This window comes from Cetorhinus maximus, chromosome 2 (genome assembly GCF_964194155.1).
Source record: "Cetorhinus maximus chromosome 2, sCetMax3.hap1.1, whole genome shotgun sequence".
Taxonomy (NCBI): domain Eukaryota; kingdom Metazoa; phylum Chordata; class Chondrichthyes; order Lamniformes; family Cetorhinidae; genus Cetorhinus; species Cetorhinus maximus.
In genome coordinates, this window is record NC_135880.1 from 179,515,523 (window position 1) to 179,528,947 (window position 13,425).

Below are 13,425 nucleotides of genomic sequence, written 5' to 3' on the forward strand. Positions count from 1 at the left end.
CGAGGTGTAGGGGAGTGTGTGTGTGTCGGTCGGGGTGTAGCGGAGTGTGTGTGTCAGTCGGCTGCGTGGGAGTGTGTGTGTCGGTCAGGGTGTAGGGGAGTGTGTGTGTGTCGGTCGGTGTGTGTTGGAGTGTGTGTGTGTCGGTCGGGGTGTGTGGGAGTGTGTGTGTGTCGGTCGGGGTGTGTGGGAGTGTGTGTGTGTCGGTCGGGGTGTGTGGGAGTGTGTGTGTGTCGGTCGGGGTGTGTGGGAGTGTGTGTGTGTGTCGGGGTGTGTGGGAGTTTGTGTGTGCCGGTCAGGGTGTGTGGGAGTGTGTGTGTGTCGGTCGGGGTGTGGGGGAGTGTGTGTGTGTGTGTTTGTCAGGGTGTGTGGGAGTGTGTGTGTGTCGGTCGGGGTGTGGGGGATTGTGTGCGTGTCGGGGTGTGGAGGAGTGTGTGTGTGTCAGGGTGTGGGGGAGTGTGTGTGTAGGTCGGGGTGTGGGGGAGTGTGTGTGTGTGTCGGGGTGTGGGGGAGTGTGTGTGTGTGTCGGGGTGTGAGGGAGTGTGTGTGTGTGTGTCGGGGTGTGGGGGAGTGTGTGTGTGTCAGGGTGCGGGGGGAGTCTGTGTGTGTGTGTGGGGGGAGTCTGTGTGTGTGTGTGTCGGGGTGTGGGGGATTGTGTGTGTGTAGGGGTGTGGGGGAGTGTGTGTGTCGGGGTGTGGGGGGGTGGGGGGTGTGTGTGTGTGTGGGGGGGTGTGTGTGTGTCGTGGTGTGGGGGAGTGTGCATGTGTGTGTGTGTCGGAGTGTGGGAGAGTGTGTGTGTCGGTCGGGGTGTAGGAGAGTGTGTGTGTGTGTGTGTGTCGGGGTGTGGGGGAGTGTGTGTGTGTGTGTGTCGGGGTGTGGGAGAGTGTGTGTGTCGGTCGGGGTGTGGGAGAGTGTGTGTGTCGGTCGGGGTGTAGGAGACTGTGTGTGTGTGTGTGTGTGTCAAGGTGTGGGGGAGTGTGTGTGTGTCGGTCGGGGTGTGGAGGAGTGTGTGTGTGTCGGTCGGGGTGTGTGTGTGTGTATCGGGGTGTGTGTGTGTGTGTCGGGGTGTGTGTGTGTGTGTCGGGGTGTGTGTGTGTGTGTCGGGGTGTGTGAGTGTGTGTGTCGGTCAGGATGCGTGGGAGTGTGTGTCGGTCGGGGTGCGGGGGAGTGTGTGTGTGTGTGTCAGGGTGTGTGGGAGTGTGTGTGTCGGCCGGGGTGTAGGGGAGTGTGTGTGTGTCGGTCGGGGTGTAGGGGAGTGTGTGTGAGTCGGTCGGGGTGTGTGGGAGTGTGTGTGTGTGTCGGTCGGGGTGTTGGGGAGTGTGTGTGTTTCAGGGTGTGGGGGAGTGTGTGTGTGTCGGGGTGTGGGGGAATGTGTGTGTGTCGGGGTGTGGGGGAGTGTGTGTGTGTCGGCGTGTGGGGGAGTGTGTGTGTGTCGGGGTGTGGGGGAGTGTGTCGGGGTGTTGGGGAGTGTGTGTGTGTCGGGGTGTGGGGGAATGTGTGTGTGTCGGGGTGTTGGGGAGTGTGTGTGTCGGTCGGGGTGTAGGGGAGTGTGTGTGAGTCGGTCGGGGTGTGTGGGAGTGTGTGTGTGTGTCGGTCGGGGTGTTGGGGAATGTGTGTGTTTCAGGGTGTGGGGGAGTGTGTGTGTGTCGGGGTGTGGGGGAATGTGTGTGTGTCGGGGTGTGGGGGAGTGTGTGTGTGTCGGGGTGTGGGGGAGTGTGTGTGTGTCGGCGTGTGGGGGAGTGTGTCGGGGTGTAGGGGAGTGTGTGTGTGTCGGGGTGTGGGGGAATGTGTGTGTGTCGGGGTGTGGGGGAATGTGTGTGTGTCGGGGTGTGGGGGAGTGTGTGTGTGTCAGGGTGTGGGGGAGTGTGTGTGTAGGTCGGGGTGTGGGGGAGTGTGTGTGTGTGTCGGGGTGTGGGGGAGTGTGTGTGTGTGTCGGGGTGTGAGGGAGTGTGTGTGTGTGTGTCGGGGTGTGGGGGAGTGTGTGTGTGTCAGGGTGCGGGGGGAGTCTGTGTGTGTGTGTGGGGGGAGTCTGTGTGTGTGTGTGTCGGGGTGTGGGGGATTGTGTGTGTGTAGGGGTGTGGGGGAGTGTGTGTGTCGGGGTGTGGGGGGGGGGGGTGTGTGTGTGTGGGGGGGTGTGTGTGTGTCGTGGTGTGGGGGAGTGTGCATGTGTGTGTGTGTCGGAGTGTGGGAGAGTGTGTGTGTGTCGGGGTGTGTGGGAGTTTGTGTGTGCCGGTCAGGGTGTGTGGGAGTGTGTGTGTGTCGGTCGGGGTGTGGGGGAGTGTGTGTGTGTGTGTTTGTCAGGGTGTGTGGGAGTGTGTGTGTGTTGGTCGGGGTGTGGGGGATTGTGTGCGTGTCGGGGTGTGGAGGAGTGTGTGTGTGTCAGGGTGTGGGGGAGTGTGTGTGTAGGTCGGGGTGTGGGGGAGTGTGTGTGTGTGTCGGGGTGTGGGGGAGTGTGTGTGTGTGTCGGTCGGGGTGTTGGGGAATGTGTGTGTTTCAGGGTGTGGGGGAGTGTGTGTGTGTCGGGGTGTGGGGGAATGTGTGTGTGTCGGGGTGTGGGGGAGTGTGTGTGTGTCGGCGTGTGGGGGAATGTGTGTGTGTCGGGGTGTGGGGGAGTGTGTCGGGGTGTAGGGGAGTGTGTGTGTGTCGGGGTGTGGGGGAATGTGTGTGTGTCGGGGTGTGGGGGAATGTGTGTGTGTCGGGGTGTGGGGGAGTGTGTGTGTGTCAGGGTGTGGGGGAGTGTGTGTGTAGGTCGGGGTGTGGGGGAGTGTGTGTGTGTGTCGGGGTGTGGGGGAGTGTGTGTGTGTGTCGGGGTGTGAGGGAGTGTGTGTGTGTGTGTCGGGGTGTGGGGGAGTGTGTGTGTGTCAGGGTGCGGGGGGAGTCTGTGTGTGTGTGTGGGGGGAGTCTGTGTGTGTGTGTGTCGGGGTGTGGGGGATTGTGTGTGTGTAGGGGTGTGGGGGAGTGTGTGTGTCGGGGTGTGGGGGGGGGGGGGGGGGTGTGTGTGTGGGGGGGGGTGTGTGTGTCGTGGTGTGGGGGAGTGTGCATGTGTGTGTGTGTCGGAGTGTGGGAGAGTGTGTGTGTCGGTCGGGGTGTAGGAGAGTGTGTGTGTGTGTGTGTGTCGGGGTGTGGGGGAGTGTGTGTGTGTGTGTGTCGGGGTGTGGGAGAGTGTGTGTGTCGGTCGGGGTGTGGGAGAGTGTGTCTGTCGGTCGGGGTGTAGGAGAGTGTGTGTGTGTGTGTGTCAAGGTGTGGGGGAGTGTGTGTGTGTCGGTCGGGGTGTGGAGGAGTGTGTGTGTGTATCGGGGTGTGTGTGTGTGTATCGGGGTGTGTGTGTGTGTGTCGGGGTGTGTGTGTGTGTGTCGGGGTGTGTGAGTGTGTGTGTCGGTCAGGATGCGTGGGAGTGTGTGTCGGTCGGGGTGCGGGGGAGTGTGTGTGTGTGTGTCAGGGTGTGTGGGAGTGTGTGTGTCGGCCGGGGTGTAGGGGAGTGTGTGTGTGTCGGTCGGGGTGTAGGGGAGTGTGTGTGAGTCGGTCGGGGTGTGTGGGAGTGTGTGTGTGTGTCGGTCGGGGTGTTGGGGAGTGTGTGTGTTTCAGGGTGTGGGGGAGTGTGTGTGTGTCGGGGTGTGGGGGAATGTGTGTGTGTCGGGGTGTGGGGGAGTGTGTGTGTGTCGGCGTGTGGGGGAGTGTGTGTGTGTCGGGGTGTGGGGGAGTGTGTCGGGGTGTTGGGGAGTGTGTGTGTGTCGGGGTGTGGGGGAATGTGTGTGTGTCGGGGTGTGGGGGAATGTGTGTGTGTCGGGGTGTGGGGGAGTGTGTGTGTGTCAGGGTGTGGGGGAGTGTGTGTGTCGGTCGGGGTGTAGGGGCGTGTGTGTGAGTCGGTCGGGGTGTGTATGAGTGTGTGTGTGTGTCGGTCGGGGTGTTGGGGAATGTGTGTGTTTCAGGGTGTGGGGGAGTGTGTGTGTGTCGGGGTGTGGGGGAATGTGTGTGTGTCGGGGTGTGGGGGAGTGTGTGTGTGTCGGCGTGTGGGGGAATGTGTGTGTGTCGGGGTGTGGGGGAGTGTGTCGGGGTGTAGGGGAGTGTGTGTGTGTCGGGGTGTGGGGGAATGTGTGTGTGTCGGGGTGTGGGGGAATGTGTGTGTGTCGGGGTGTGGGGGAGTGTGTGTGTGTCAGGGTGTGGGGGAGTGTGTGTGTAGGTCGGGGTGTAGGAGAGTGTGTGTGTGTGTGTGTGTGTCAAGGTGTGGGGGAGCGTGTGTGTGTGTCGGGGTGTGGGGGAGTGTGTGTGCGTGTGTGTCGGGGTGTGTGGGAGTGTGTGTGTGTGTGTGTCGGGGTGTAGGGGAGTGTGTGTGTGTCGGTCGGGGTGTAGCGGAGTGTGTGTGTGTCGGTCGGCTGCGTGGGAGTGTGTGTGTCGGTCGGGGTGTAGGGGAGTGTGTGTGTGTCGGTCGGGGTGTGTTGGAGTGTGTGTGTCGGTCTTGGTGTGTGGGAGTGTGTGTGTGTGTGTCGGTCGGGGTGTGTGGGAGTGTGTGTGTGTTGGGGTGTGGGGGAATGTGTGTGTGTCGGGGTGTGGGGGAGTGTGTGTGTCGGTCGGGGTGTAGGAGAGTGTGTGTGTGTGTCAAGGTGTGGGGGAGCGTGTATGTGTGTCGGGGTGTGGGGGAGTGTGTGTGTGTGTGTCGGGGTGTGTGGGAGTGTGTGTGTGTGTGTCGAGGTGTAGGGGAGTGTGTGTGTGTCGGTCGGGGTGTAGCGGAGTGTGTGTGTCAGTCGGCTGCGTGGGAGTGTGTGTGTCGGTCAGGGTGTAGGGGAGTGTGTGTGTGTCGGTCGGTGTGTGTTGGAGTGTGTGTGTGTCGGTCGGGGTGTGTGGGAGTGTGTGTGTGTCGGTCGGGGTGTGTGGGAGTGTGTGTGTGTCAGTCGGGGTGTGTGGGAGTGTGTGTGTGTCGGTCGGGGTGTGTGGGAGTGTGTGTGTGTGTCGGGGTGTGTGGGAGTTTGTGTGTGCCGGTCAGGGTGTGTGGGAGTGTGTGTGTGTCGGTCGGGGTGTGGGGGAGTGTGTGTGTGTGTGTTTGTCAGGGTGTGTGGGAGTGTGTGTGTGTCGGTCGGGGTGTGGGGGATTGTGTGCGTGTCGGGGTGTGGAGGAGTGTGTGTGTGTCTGTCGGGGTGTATGGGGTGTGTGTGTGCCAGAGTGTGGGGGAGTGTGTGTGTGTGTGTATCAGGGTGTGGGAGAGTGTGTGTGTCGAGGTGTAGGGGAGTGTGTGTGTGTCGGTCGAGGTGTAGGGGAGTGTGTGTGTGTCGGTCGGGGCGTGTGGGAGTGTGTGTGTCGGTCGGGGTGTAGGGGAGAGTGTGTGTGTCGGTCGGGGTGTGTGGGAGTGTGTGTGTGTCGGTCGGGGTGTGTGGGAGTTTGTGTGTGTCGAGGTGTAGGGGAGTGCGTGTGTGTCGGTCGGGGTGTGTGGGAGTTTGTGTGTGTCGAGGTGTAGGGGAGTGTGTGTGTGTCGGTCGAGGTGTAGGGGAGTGTGTGTGTGTCGGTCGAGGTGTAGGGGAGTGTGTGTGTGTCGGTCGGGGCGTGTGGGAGTGTGTGTCGGTCGGGGCGTGTGGGAGTGAGTGTGTGTCGGTCGGGGCGTGTGGGAGTGTGTGTGTGTGTCAGGGCGTGTGGGAGTGTGTGTGTGTCATGGCGTAGGGGAGTGGGAGTGTGTGTATGTCGGTCGGGGTTTAGGGGAGTGTGTGTGTGTGTAGACAGAGATGAGGAGGAATTTCTTCTCTGAGGGTAGTGAATCCGTGGAATTGTAAATCCCCACCCCACACACTGCGAAAACACTGAAACAGATGTTTAATGAATAGAATAGAATCCCATTGCACATTACACATCGCACACTGAAAATACATCAAACTTTCTAGTAATCTGAAGCGCATCTGGAAAGAAGAGTCTTATCGGACTCGAAACGTTAACTCTGGTTCTCTCTCCACAGATGATGTCAGACCTGCTGAGTTTTTCCAGCATCTTCCGTTGTTCTGCTGGAAAGAAAATGCATTGTTTCCTGAGTGAAAGGATTTGACCGCAGATTGCCCTAATTTACAGATCAATATTAGCTGAGAGATTACTGTGAACTGTTTTTGAAATGTGTGGGGGGGGAAAGTAACTGATTGCTGGAAAAGGCTTTTGAACACTTTGCTTTGGGGGTCTCTCGAATTGATGTTTTGAACTTGCGAAGGTCGTGCTAAATTTGTACCTTTTCCTCCCCCCTCCCCGTGTCTTTTCTTAGGAAACTATGATGGACCATCCCTTAAGGACCATTTCCTACATTGCGGACATTGGGAACATTGTTGTGCTGATGGCTCGTCGACGCATGCCCCGTTCCAACTCCCAGGACAGCGTGGAGGCATCTCACCCTTCCCACGATGGGAAGAGGCAGTACAAGATGATCTGCCACGTCTTTGAGTCCGAAGATGTGGGTAGTACTTTCTATCTTTCCCGGGAGGGTTTAGCTGGAAACGTTTCTCGGAGGACTCGGTTATGTGGATAGGCCCGGGAAGTTGGAGTCATTGCCCCTAAAGCAGAGTAGACTGAGAGGAGATTTGTTAGAGGTGTTTAACATCAAGTGTTTAGATGGAGAGAAACTGTTTCCAGCGACTCAAAGGGCACAGATTTAAGGCGATTGGCAAAAACACCTGACATTAAAAGAACGTGGTTTTGCAGCAAGTGGTTAGGATTTGGAATACCCTGCCCGATAATGTGATGGAAATAGATTCATCCATACCCGAGAAAAGGGAATTGGATAAATACTTGAAGGAGAAGAAGAAGGATATGGGGGAAAAGAGCAGGGGAGTGGAACCAACTCTTTGAAAGAGATAGCACAGATGTGATGGGCCGAATGGCCTCCTGCGCTGTACTGTTCTATGTGCTAAAGCACATATCTGCTGCCATGTGAATTATTTTCAGCGACTGTAGTTCCTAAAAAGAGTAAACTTTTGATCCCTAAGCTCCTTATGTAGTACCTACAGCACCAAAATATTCAGGCCAGCTGGTCTGTGCTGGTGCTTTGCCCCACAAGAGCCTCCTCCCACCCCTACTTCATCTCACCCTATCACCATATCCTTCTATTTCTTTCTCCCTCACATATTTAAGCAGCTCCCCCTTAGACGCTTTTACGCTATTCCCCTCAAACACTCCCTGTGGTAGTGAGTTCCACATTCTCACCATTCTCTGGGTGAAGACGTTTCTCCTGAATTCCTGATTGGATTATATTGATGGACCCTAGTTTGATCTGCCACCCATGAGTAGAAACATCTTTGGTACGTATACCCTGCCAAACCCCTCGTCCCTCTCTTTTCTGCTTGTTCAGGCTGTCCCAAAGGTTGTAACAGATGTTCCCGACAATTATACACTATTTCCATCTGGCCACGTTCCTCCCACCTTTAAAAGCCTCCTTAAAACCCACTCCTTCAGCCTCCTCTCTAACCCACTTCCTCCTCTGGGTTAATTACCCAACTGTGAAATACCTGGGAATGTTTTGCCCCAATGTTACGATCCCAGCTGAGGTTATCCCTGGACAAGCCTGATCCCAGGGTGGAACCCAGCTTGATAACTTTTATTTGTTTGTTTAGGTACGCGGAGAGTGGCTACTGAACAGAGTCACAGGAGTCAGCTGATGTACTTTTAACAAAAGAATAAAACATTTTTTAAACAAGAAAAAATGAACTATATTACAATACTCCTTCACCCACAACTACACCTTTACAGATGTATGCAGATTTGTAAGGATAACACAAGTTACAAAAGCTACCTTATACTCTAATGTACACAGTAAGTACACAGTCCATGTAAACCTATGGCACCCTGTGGTCAGACACACCACACTCTGAGGTGCCATCTGTCACTTGGTTTCAACCAGATGCTATGGATCTCTTGTCAACTCAGCCCAGGCGCTTGTCACACCGTGAGTCAACCAGCCTCACCGCACTCCGTCTTTTACACGAGGGATTCCAATCTCCGCTCTGCAGGACGCCACATTGGAATCTTCTCCCAAGCCAACGCTTTCTCTCAGACGTCTTCTGCAAGGGTTCACCTCTATGGTTTTGAACTCTCCTTCCGATGTTCCTCTTCCTCTTCCCACATACATTCAAGCTGTCTTCCACACACTCTCTCTCACCAACTCAGCCGTCAACAGCACAGCACTATTTCACATGCCCATAGCAAAGAGTTACAGACCTTCAGCTGTCTCTTTGGACTTTCTTGCCTCTTGCAAACTGTTCTCGCTTTAAATCTGCTTTCTGCAGCTTTTGTCTCTTTAAATCTGAAGCTTGGAGCCTTTCTGCCCCTCATTCTTAACTTCACTTAACAGGACCTTTTCCAGGTCACTGTCCTTCCTTTGACTGGAAGGTCATCTTTGGACTTTCTCTTGTTCCACTCCCCTGGGTTTATGGGGCTTTCCTTAGCTTGGGACTTGCTATCTGTCCCCCTTTAGGCTGCTTCTGCTTCACAGCTGCCTTCAAACCAACTGAACTCAAAGAGCTTCTGAAATAAACTGCTGTCTTTCTTCTGTGTTTGTATCTGTGGGAGGGACTCTGCTTCTGCTAGGCAACAGTCCAATCCTTCTACCCTTGTATGTTTACTTTCTCTTTAGGGGTCATAAAACTCCTTATTTCAAATGCAAACACCTTTCTACAGTGAAACTAAAACTCCATTTGACCTTCCTTAACACACAGATATAGAAATACAAATCAAACTTAAACTTTAAAACTAAAACTCATTCCTAAAACCCACAAATACCAATATAACTTACTTAAACTATCTCGATTTCCTAACACCCAATAAAGATGCCGTAATGGGGTATTTGGTACAAATGTTATCTGTGTTTTATTTTTTAAACGCAGATGCAATAAGTTGAATTAACTATCTCTTATCCTTCTCGACTTGCCCTGCAGCCTTTGACATTGCACCACCCTCCTCCAACACCTCTCCACTGTCACCCAGCTGGGTGGGTCTACTCTCACCTGGATCCATTCTTACGTCCCTAATTGTAGCCAGAGAATCACATGCAATGGCTTTCCTTCCTGCTCCAGCTCAGTCACCTCTGCCTCAGCAGGGATTTTCCTTGCGCCCCTTCCTATTTCTCATCTACTTGCTGGCCCTCAGTGACATCACTCGAAACCACAGCATCAGTTTTCACACGTACGCTGGCGACACCCAGCTCCACCTCACCACCATCTCCCTCGACGACTCCACCGTTGCAATATTATCAGACTGTTTACCTGATGTTCAGGATCAGATGAGCAGAAAGTTTGTCCCATTAAATATCGGGAAGACTGAAGCCATTGTCTTCAGTCCCTGCTCCTAACCCCTGACTCCATTCCTCTCCCTGGCGACTCTCTGTGGCTGAACCAACCTCAGTGTCGTATTTGACTCAGAGATGAGCTTCCGACTACACATCCACGACATCACCAAAACCGCCTATTTCCATCTCTGTAACATCGCACGATGCCATCTCGCCTCAGTTTATCTGCTGCTGAAACCCTGAGCCATGCCTTTGGCACCTCTAGAGTTGACCACTTCAATACGCACTCCGAGCCATCTGCCTACGTTTTACCTTCATAAACCTGAACTCACCCAAAACTCTGCTGCCCGTGTCCAAACTCGCACCAAGTTCAATTCACTCATCCCCATTCACCCTAGCGCTTACTGATCCACATCGTGTCCTGGTTAAGCAATGTCTGCATTTTTAAAACTCCCACCCTTGTTTTCCAATCCCTTCTTGGCTTCTCCCCGCTCTATCTCTGTAATCTCCTCCAGCCCTACAATCCTCCAGAATAGCCGTGCTGCTCTAATTCTGGCCTCTTGACCATCCCCAGTTTTAATCGCTCCACCATTGGTGGCCATGCCTTCAACTACCTGGGCCCTAAACTTTGGAATTATCTCCCTAAACCTCTCCGCCTCTGTGTCTCTCACCTCCTTTAAGACGCTTTCTAAAAGCTACCCATCGACATCTATCCTAACATCTCCTTGTGTGTCGAACTTTGCTTTATGATGCCACAGTGAAACATCTTGGGGCGTTTCATTTTGCTAAAGGCGCTATATAAATGCAAGTTGTACTGCTGACGAGGTCTGATCGATTGGAAGTGGAGAGGGGTGTGGTGAATAAAGGAAACCAGGGGCTGTGGAAGTGTAACAGAAAAGCTGACAGCATTGAAAATGCACAGGAGCTAAATGAGTCTTTGAAAGAGTAAGATAGGTGAGTAGGCTTCCCAATTCCCTGGCTGATGGACCACCCAATATTGCACTATGCCATACAAACCAGAAGATTTTCCCCGACCTCTATATTCTTCTCCCACTCCACACCCTCAGATCTCTGCATCTCCCCCAGTTCCAGCCTCTCGCACTTTCCCGATTTCCATCGCTCCACCATTGGCGGCCATGGCTTCAGCTGCCTAGATCCTAAGCTCTGGAATTCTATCCCTAAACCTCTCTGCCTCTCTCTCTCTCTCTCTCTTCCTAAACCCCTCTGCCTCTCTCTCTCTCTCTCTGTCTGTCTCTCTCCCCCATAAAAACTACCTTTTTGACCAAGCTTTAGGTCACCTGCATTATCCTAATGGTATCAAATTTTGTTTGATCATCACTCCCTACGAAACGCCTTGGGACCTTTAACCATGTTAAAGGCACTATATAGATGCAAGTTGTTGTTGAGGTAGAACATGGCAGCCTTTCTCCTAATGTGAGTGGGTGGGTGGGGGGTGGAACTTCAGCAGAGCCGTCAGCTGACCCTGTAAGACTTTCCTGAATGAAGTTTGCCCGCCAGTTAAAGAACTACTTCCAATTCCCTCTTCTTTTTCAGCTCACTCCTTCATTACCCACCGCACATATCTCCTGATGGTGATGTGCACTCGTTAATGCTGCAAGGCACGTAGCTCTCTGTGTGAGGTGGTAGATAGCTCATGGTTTCCATAGCATCAGTGCTTTTTCAAATAACTCGCTGCTTCCTTTTTGCCAAGTTTCTATCTTGTTGCTTTTGCCACTCCCCTGTTCTCCCATCCCCACAAAAACCATGGATCAGACTATAAACAAACTTAAGAGACTCTTGCATTAAAAAGCATTAAGGGCAGATGTTAGAAATTGTCACTTGAGGCCGTTAGATATTGCTAGTTTTGATGGAAGATTTCTCGAGAATTGTTGTTTAACGGCAGGGGAAGAGACTTGCCATGGTACTTTAACTGCTTGTTTTCTTGTAAGAGAAGCACAAAACTGATACCATCTTATCGTAATCCTAATTATGCCAAGTTTGGCGCAGGTTCTGCGTAATTATGATTCTTCCCTTCTTTCTTCTCCACAGGCCCAGTTAATAGCTCAGTCTATAGGACAAGCTTTTAGCGTTGCTTATCAGGAGTTCCTGCGAGCGAACGGCATTAATCCAGAAGATTTGAGCCAGAAAGAATACAGTGACCTCCTCAACACTCAGGACATGTACAATGACGACCTGATTCACTTTTCAAAGTCGGAAAATTGCAAGGAAGTATGTGTGATTTTTGTGGTTTCCCCTTAGTAATAGCACGTATGTGGTGACTCTCTTAGGACAGGCAGATAAAGAGGGAACAGTGTTTCAGAACTTTTTCTGACTGTGTGATCCTCCCTTGCATTTAAGAAAAAGAACTTTGAGTCTATGTCTCAGTGCAGTTGTGTTCTGATTTTTTAAAGAGCTATTGAGGTGCGTTGCAGTGTAATGTTATGGAGAGGTCACAGTTCACACCTGAGAGTTGTGATGGGTGGGGGGGTGGCGGTGGAGATTAGACTGGGAAAACTTCTACACATAGGCCAGAACCTTACATTGATCAGGCAGGCGGGCGCCAGACCCAAACGCACGGGAAATTGTGGGAAATGACGTCCAGCAGGTGTCCCGACATCATCGCGCATGCGAGCAATATTGAGGTCAGTAGGCACATGCGGGAGCCAGAGCTGTGCCCGCCATCAATTACGGGGCCAATTATAGCCATTGAAAACCCTTTTTCCCACTATTTTACGTTGCCCGTGCAAAACAGGCACGCAGGCAGCTCGCTTTTAACAAAACCTCATCCAAGGGCAGGATGAAACGTCTGGGGTGAAATATGATTTCAGAAATCGATTTGGAGACCGATGTTTTCTGAGCTCTGCTGGCAGGTGCTTGAATGTGCTGCATAGACACAGTTTGCTGCACTTTTTCTCTTCCTGTTGAATCTGCCCGGGTCTGCAGCTCCCTGAGGCAGCTCCACAGCCGCCAGCTGCCTTTAGGGAGCTCACTGGGAGTGCCCACCCACATCCGCACTTCTGTCAGTGTGTCAGTGCCGGACCTCTTCACACACACACACACCCCCCGCCCCCTGCCCCACCCCCCGGCAGCACTGAGACTTTCTCAGCATGTTTCACACTGGCTGGCCATTAAGGGGGCAGATCGCCTGCAACAGCGCAATTCGCATCTGCTTCCGGGCCCACTAAATTGGCCAACACTGCAAGCGTGAAATTCAGGCCATAATCTTATACTGTGATGGCCCAAGTGTCATGTTAAAGGTTGGATGAAATATTTCATTAGTTATCATCTTTAGAACCTCTTCACGTTGAGGATTTCCTTTCAAATTCAAAATTAGGCAGTCTGGAACTATATTGTTTGCAAATCTGGAGACCCCCACCGCCCGGGCCGGAGACCCCTCCCCACCCCCGCCTGGACCAGAGGACCCCCCGGCCACCTGGGCCGGAGACCCCGGGCCGGGGAATTCACTCAGTCACTTCCCTCCCTTTCTTATTTTCTCTGACTATTTTTTGCCAACTACAAGTCAAGGAATTATCAAAATATATAGCACAGGAGGCCATTCGTCCCATCATTGCTTCTGCCAGCTCTTTGAAAAGAGCTATCCAATTAGTCCAACTCCCCCTGCTCTTTCCCCATAGCCCCTGCGGTCTGATTTTTTAAGTGTCTATCCAGTTCCCTTTTGAAAGTTACTTTTCTTTAATTCATTCACGGGATGTGGGCTTCGCTGGCTGGGCCAGCATTTATTGCCCATCCCTAGTTGCCCTTGAGAAGGTGGTGGTGAGCTGCCTTCTTGAACCGCTGCAGTCCCTGTGGTGTAGGTACACCCACAGTGCTGTTAGGGAGGGAGTCCCAGGATTTTGATATTGAATCTGCTTCCGCTCTCCTTTCAGGCAGCGCGTTCCAGATCACAACAACTTGCTGACTTTGCCTAATATACTAAATCCGTGCCCTCTAGTTACCAAACCTCAGCCAGTGGAGACTCTTATCAAAATCCTTTCTGACTTTGAACACCTCTATTAAATCGCCCCCTTCTCCGCTCTAAGGAGAACAATCCCAGCTTCTGCAGTCTCTCCGCATAATTGTTGTTCCCTCCATCTCTGCTCCCATTCTAGTAAATCTTCTCCGCACCCTCTCCAAGGCCTTGACATCCTCCCTAAAGTGTGGCGTCTGGAATTGGACCCAGTATT

At 53.2% G+C, this 13,425-nt stretch overlaps 1 protein-coding gene across 5 annotated transcripts in view; it reads left to right on the plus strand.

The window, feature by feature from the left end:
* apba1a (amyloid beta (A4) precursor protein-binding, family A, member 1a) overlaps positions 1 to 13,425 on the plus strand; it is a 154,882-nt gene that overhangs the window by 116,637 nt on the left and 24,820 nt on the right. For all 5 annotated transcript variants that reach the window (XM_078529927.1, XM_078529926.1, XM_078529948.1 and 2 more), the window contains 2 exons: positions 6,230 to 6,415; positions 11,291 to 11,470. In XM_078529927.1, the coding sequence (XP_078386053.1) occupies positions 6,230 to 6,415; positions 11,291 to 11,470 (366 nt within the window). The remainder of the gene's footprint in view (positions 1 to 6,229; positions 6,416 to 11,290; positions 11,471 to 13,425) is intronic.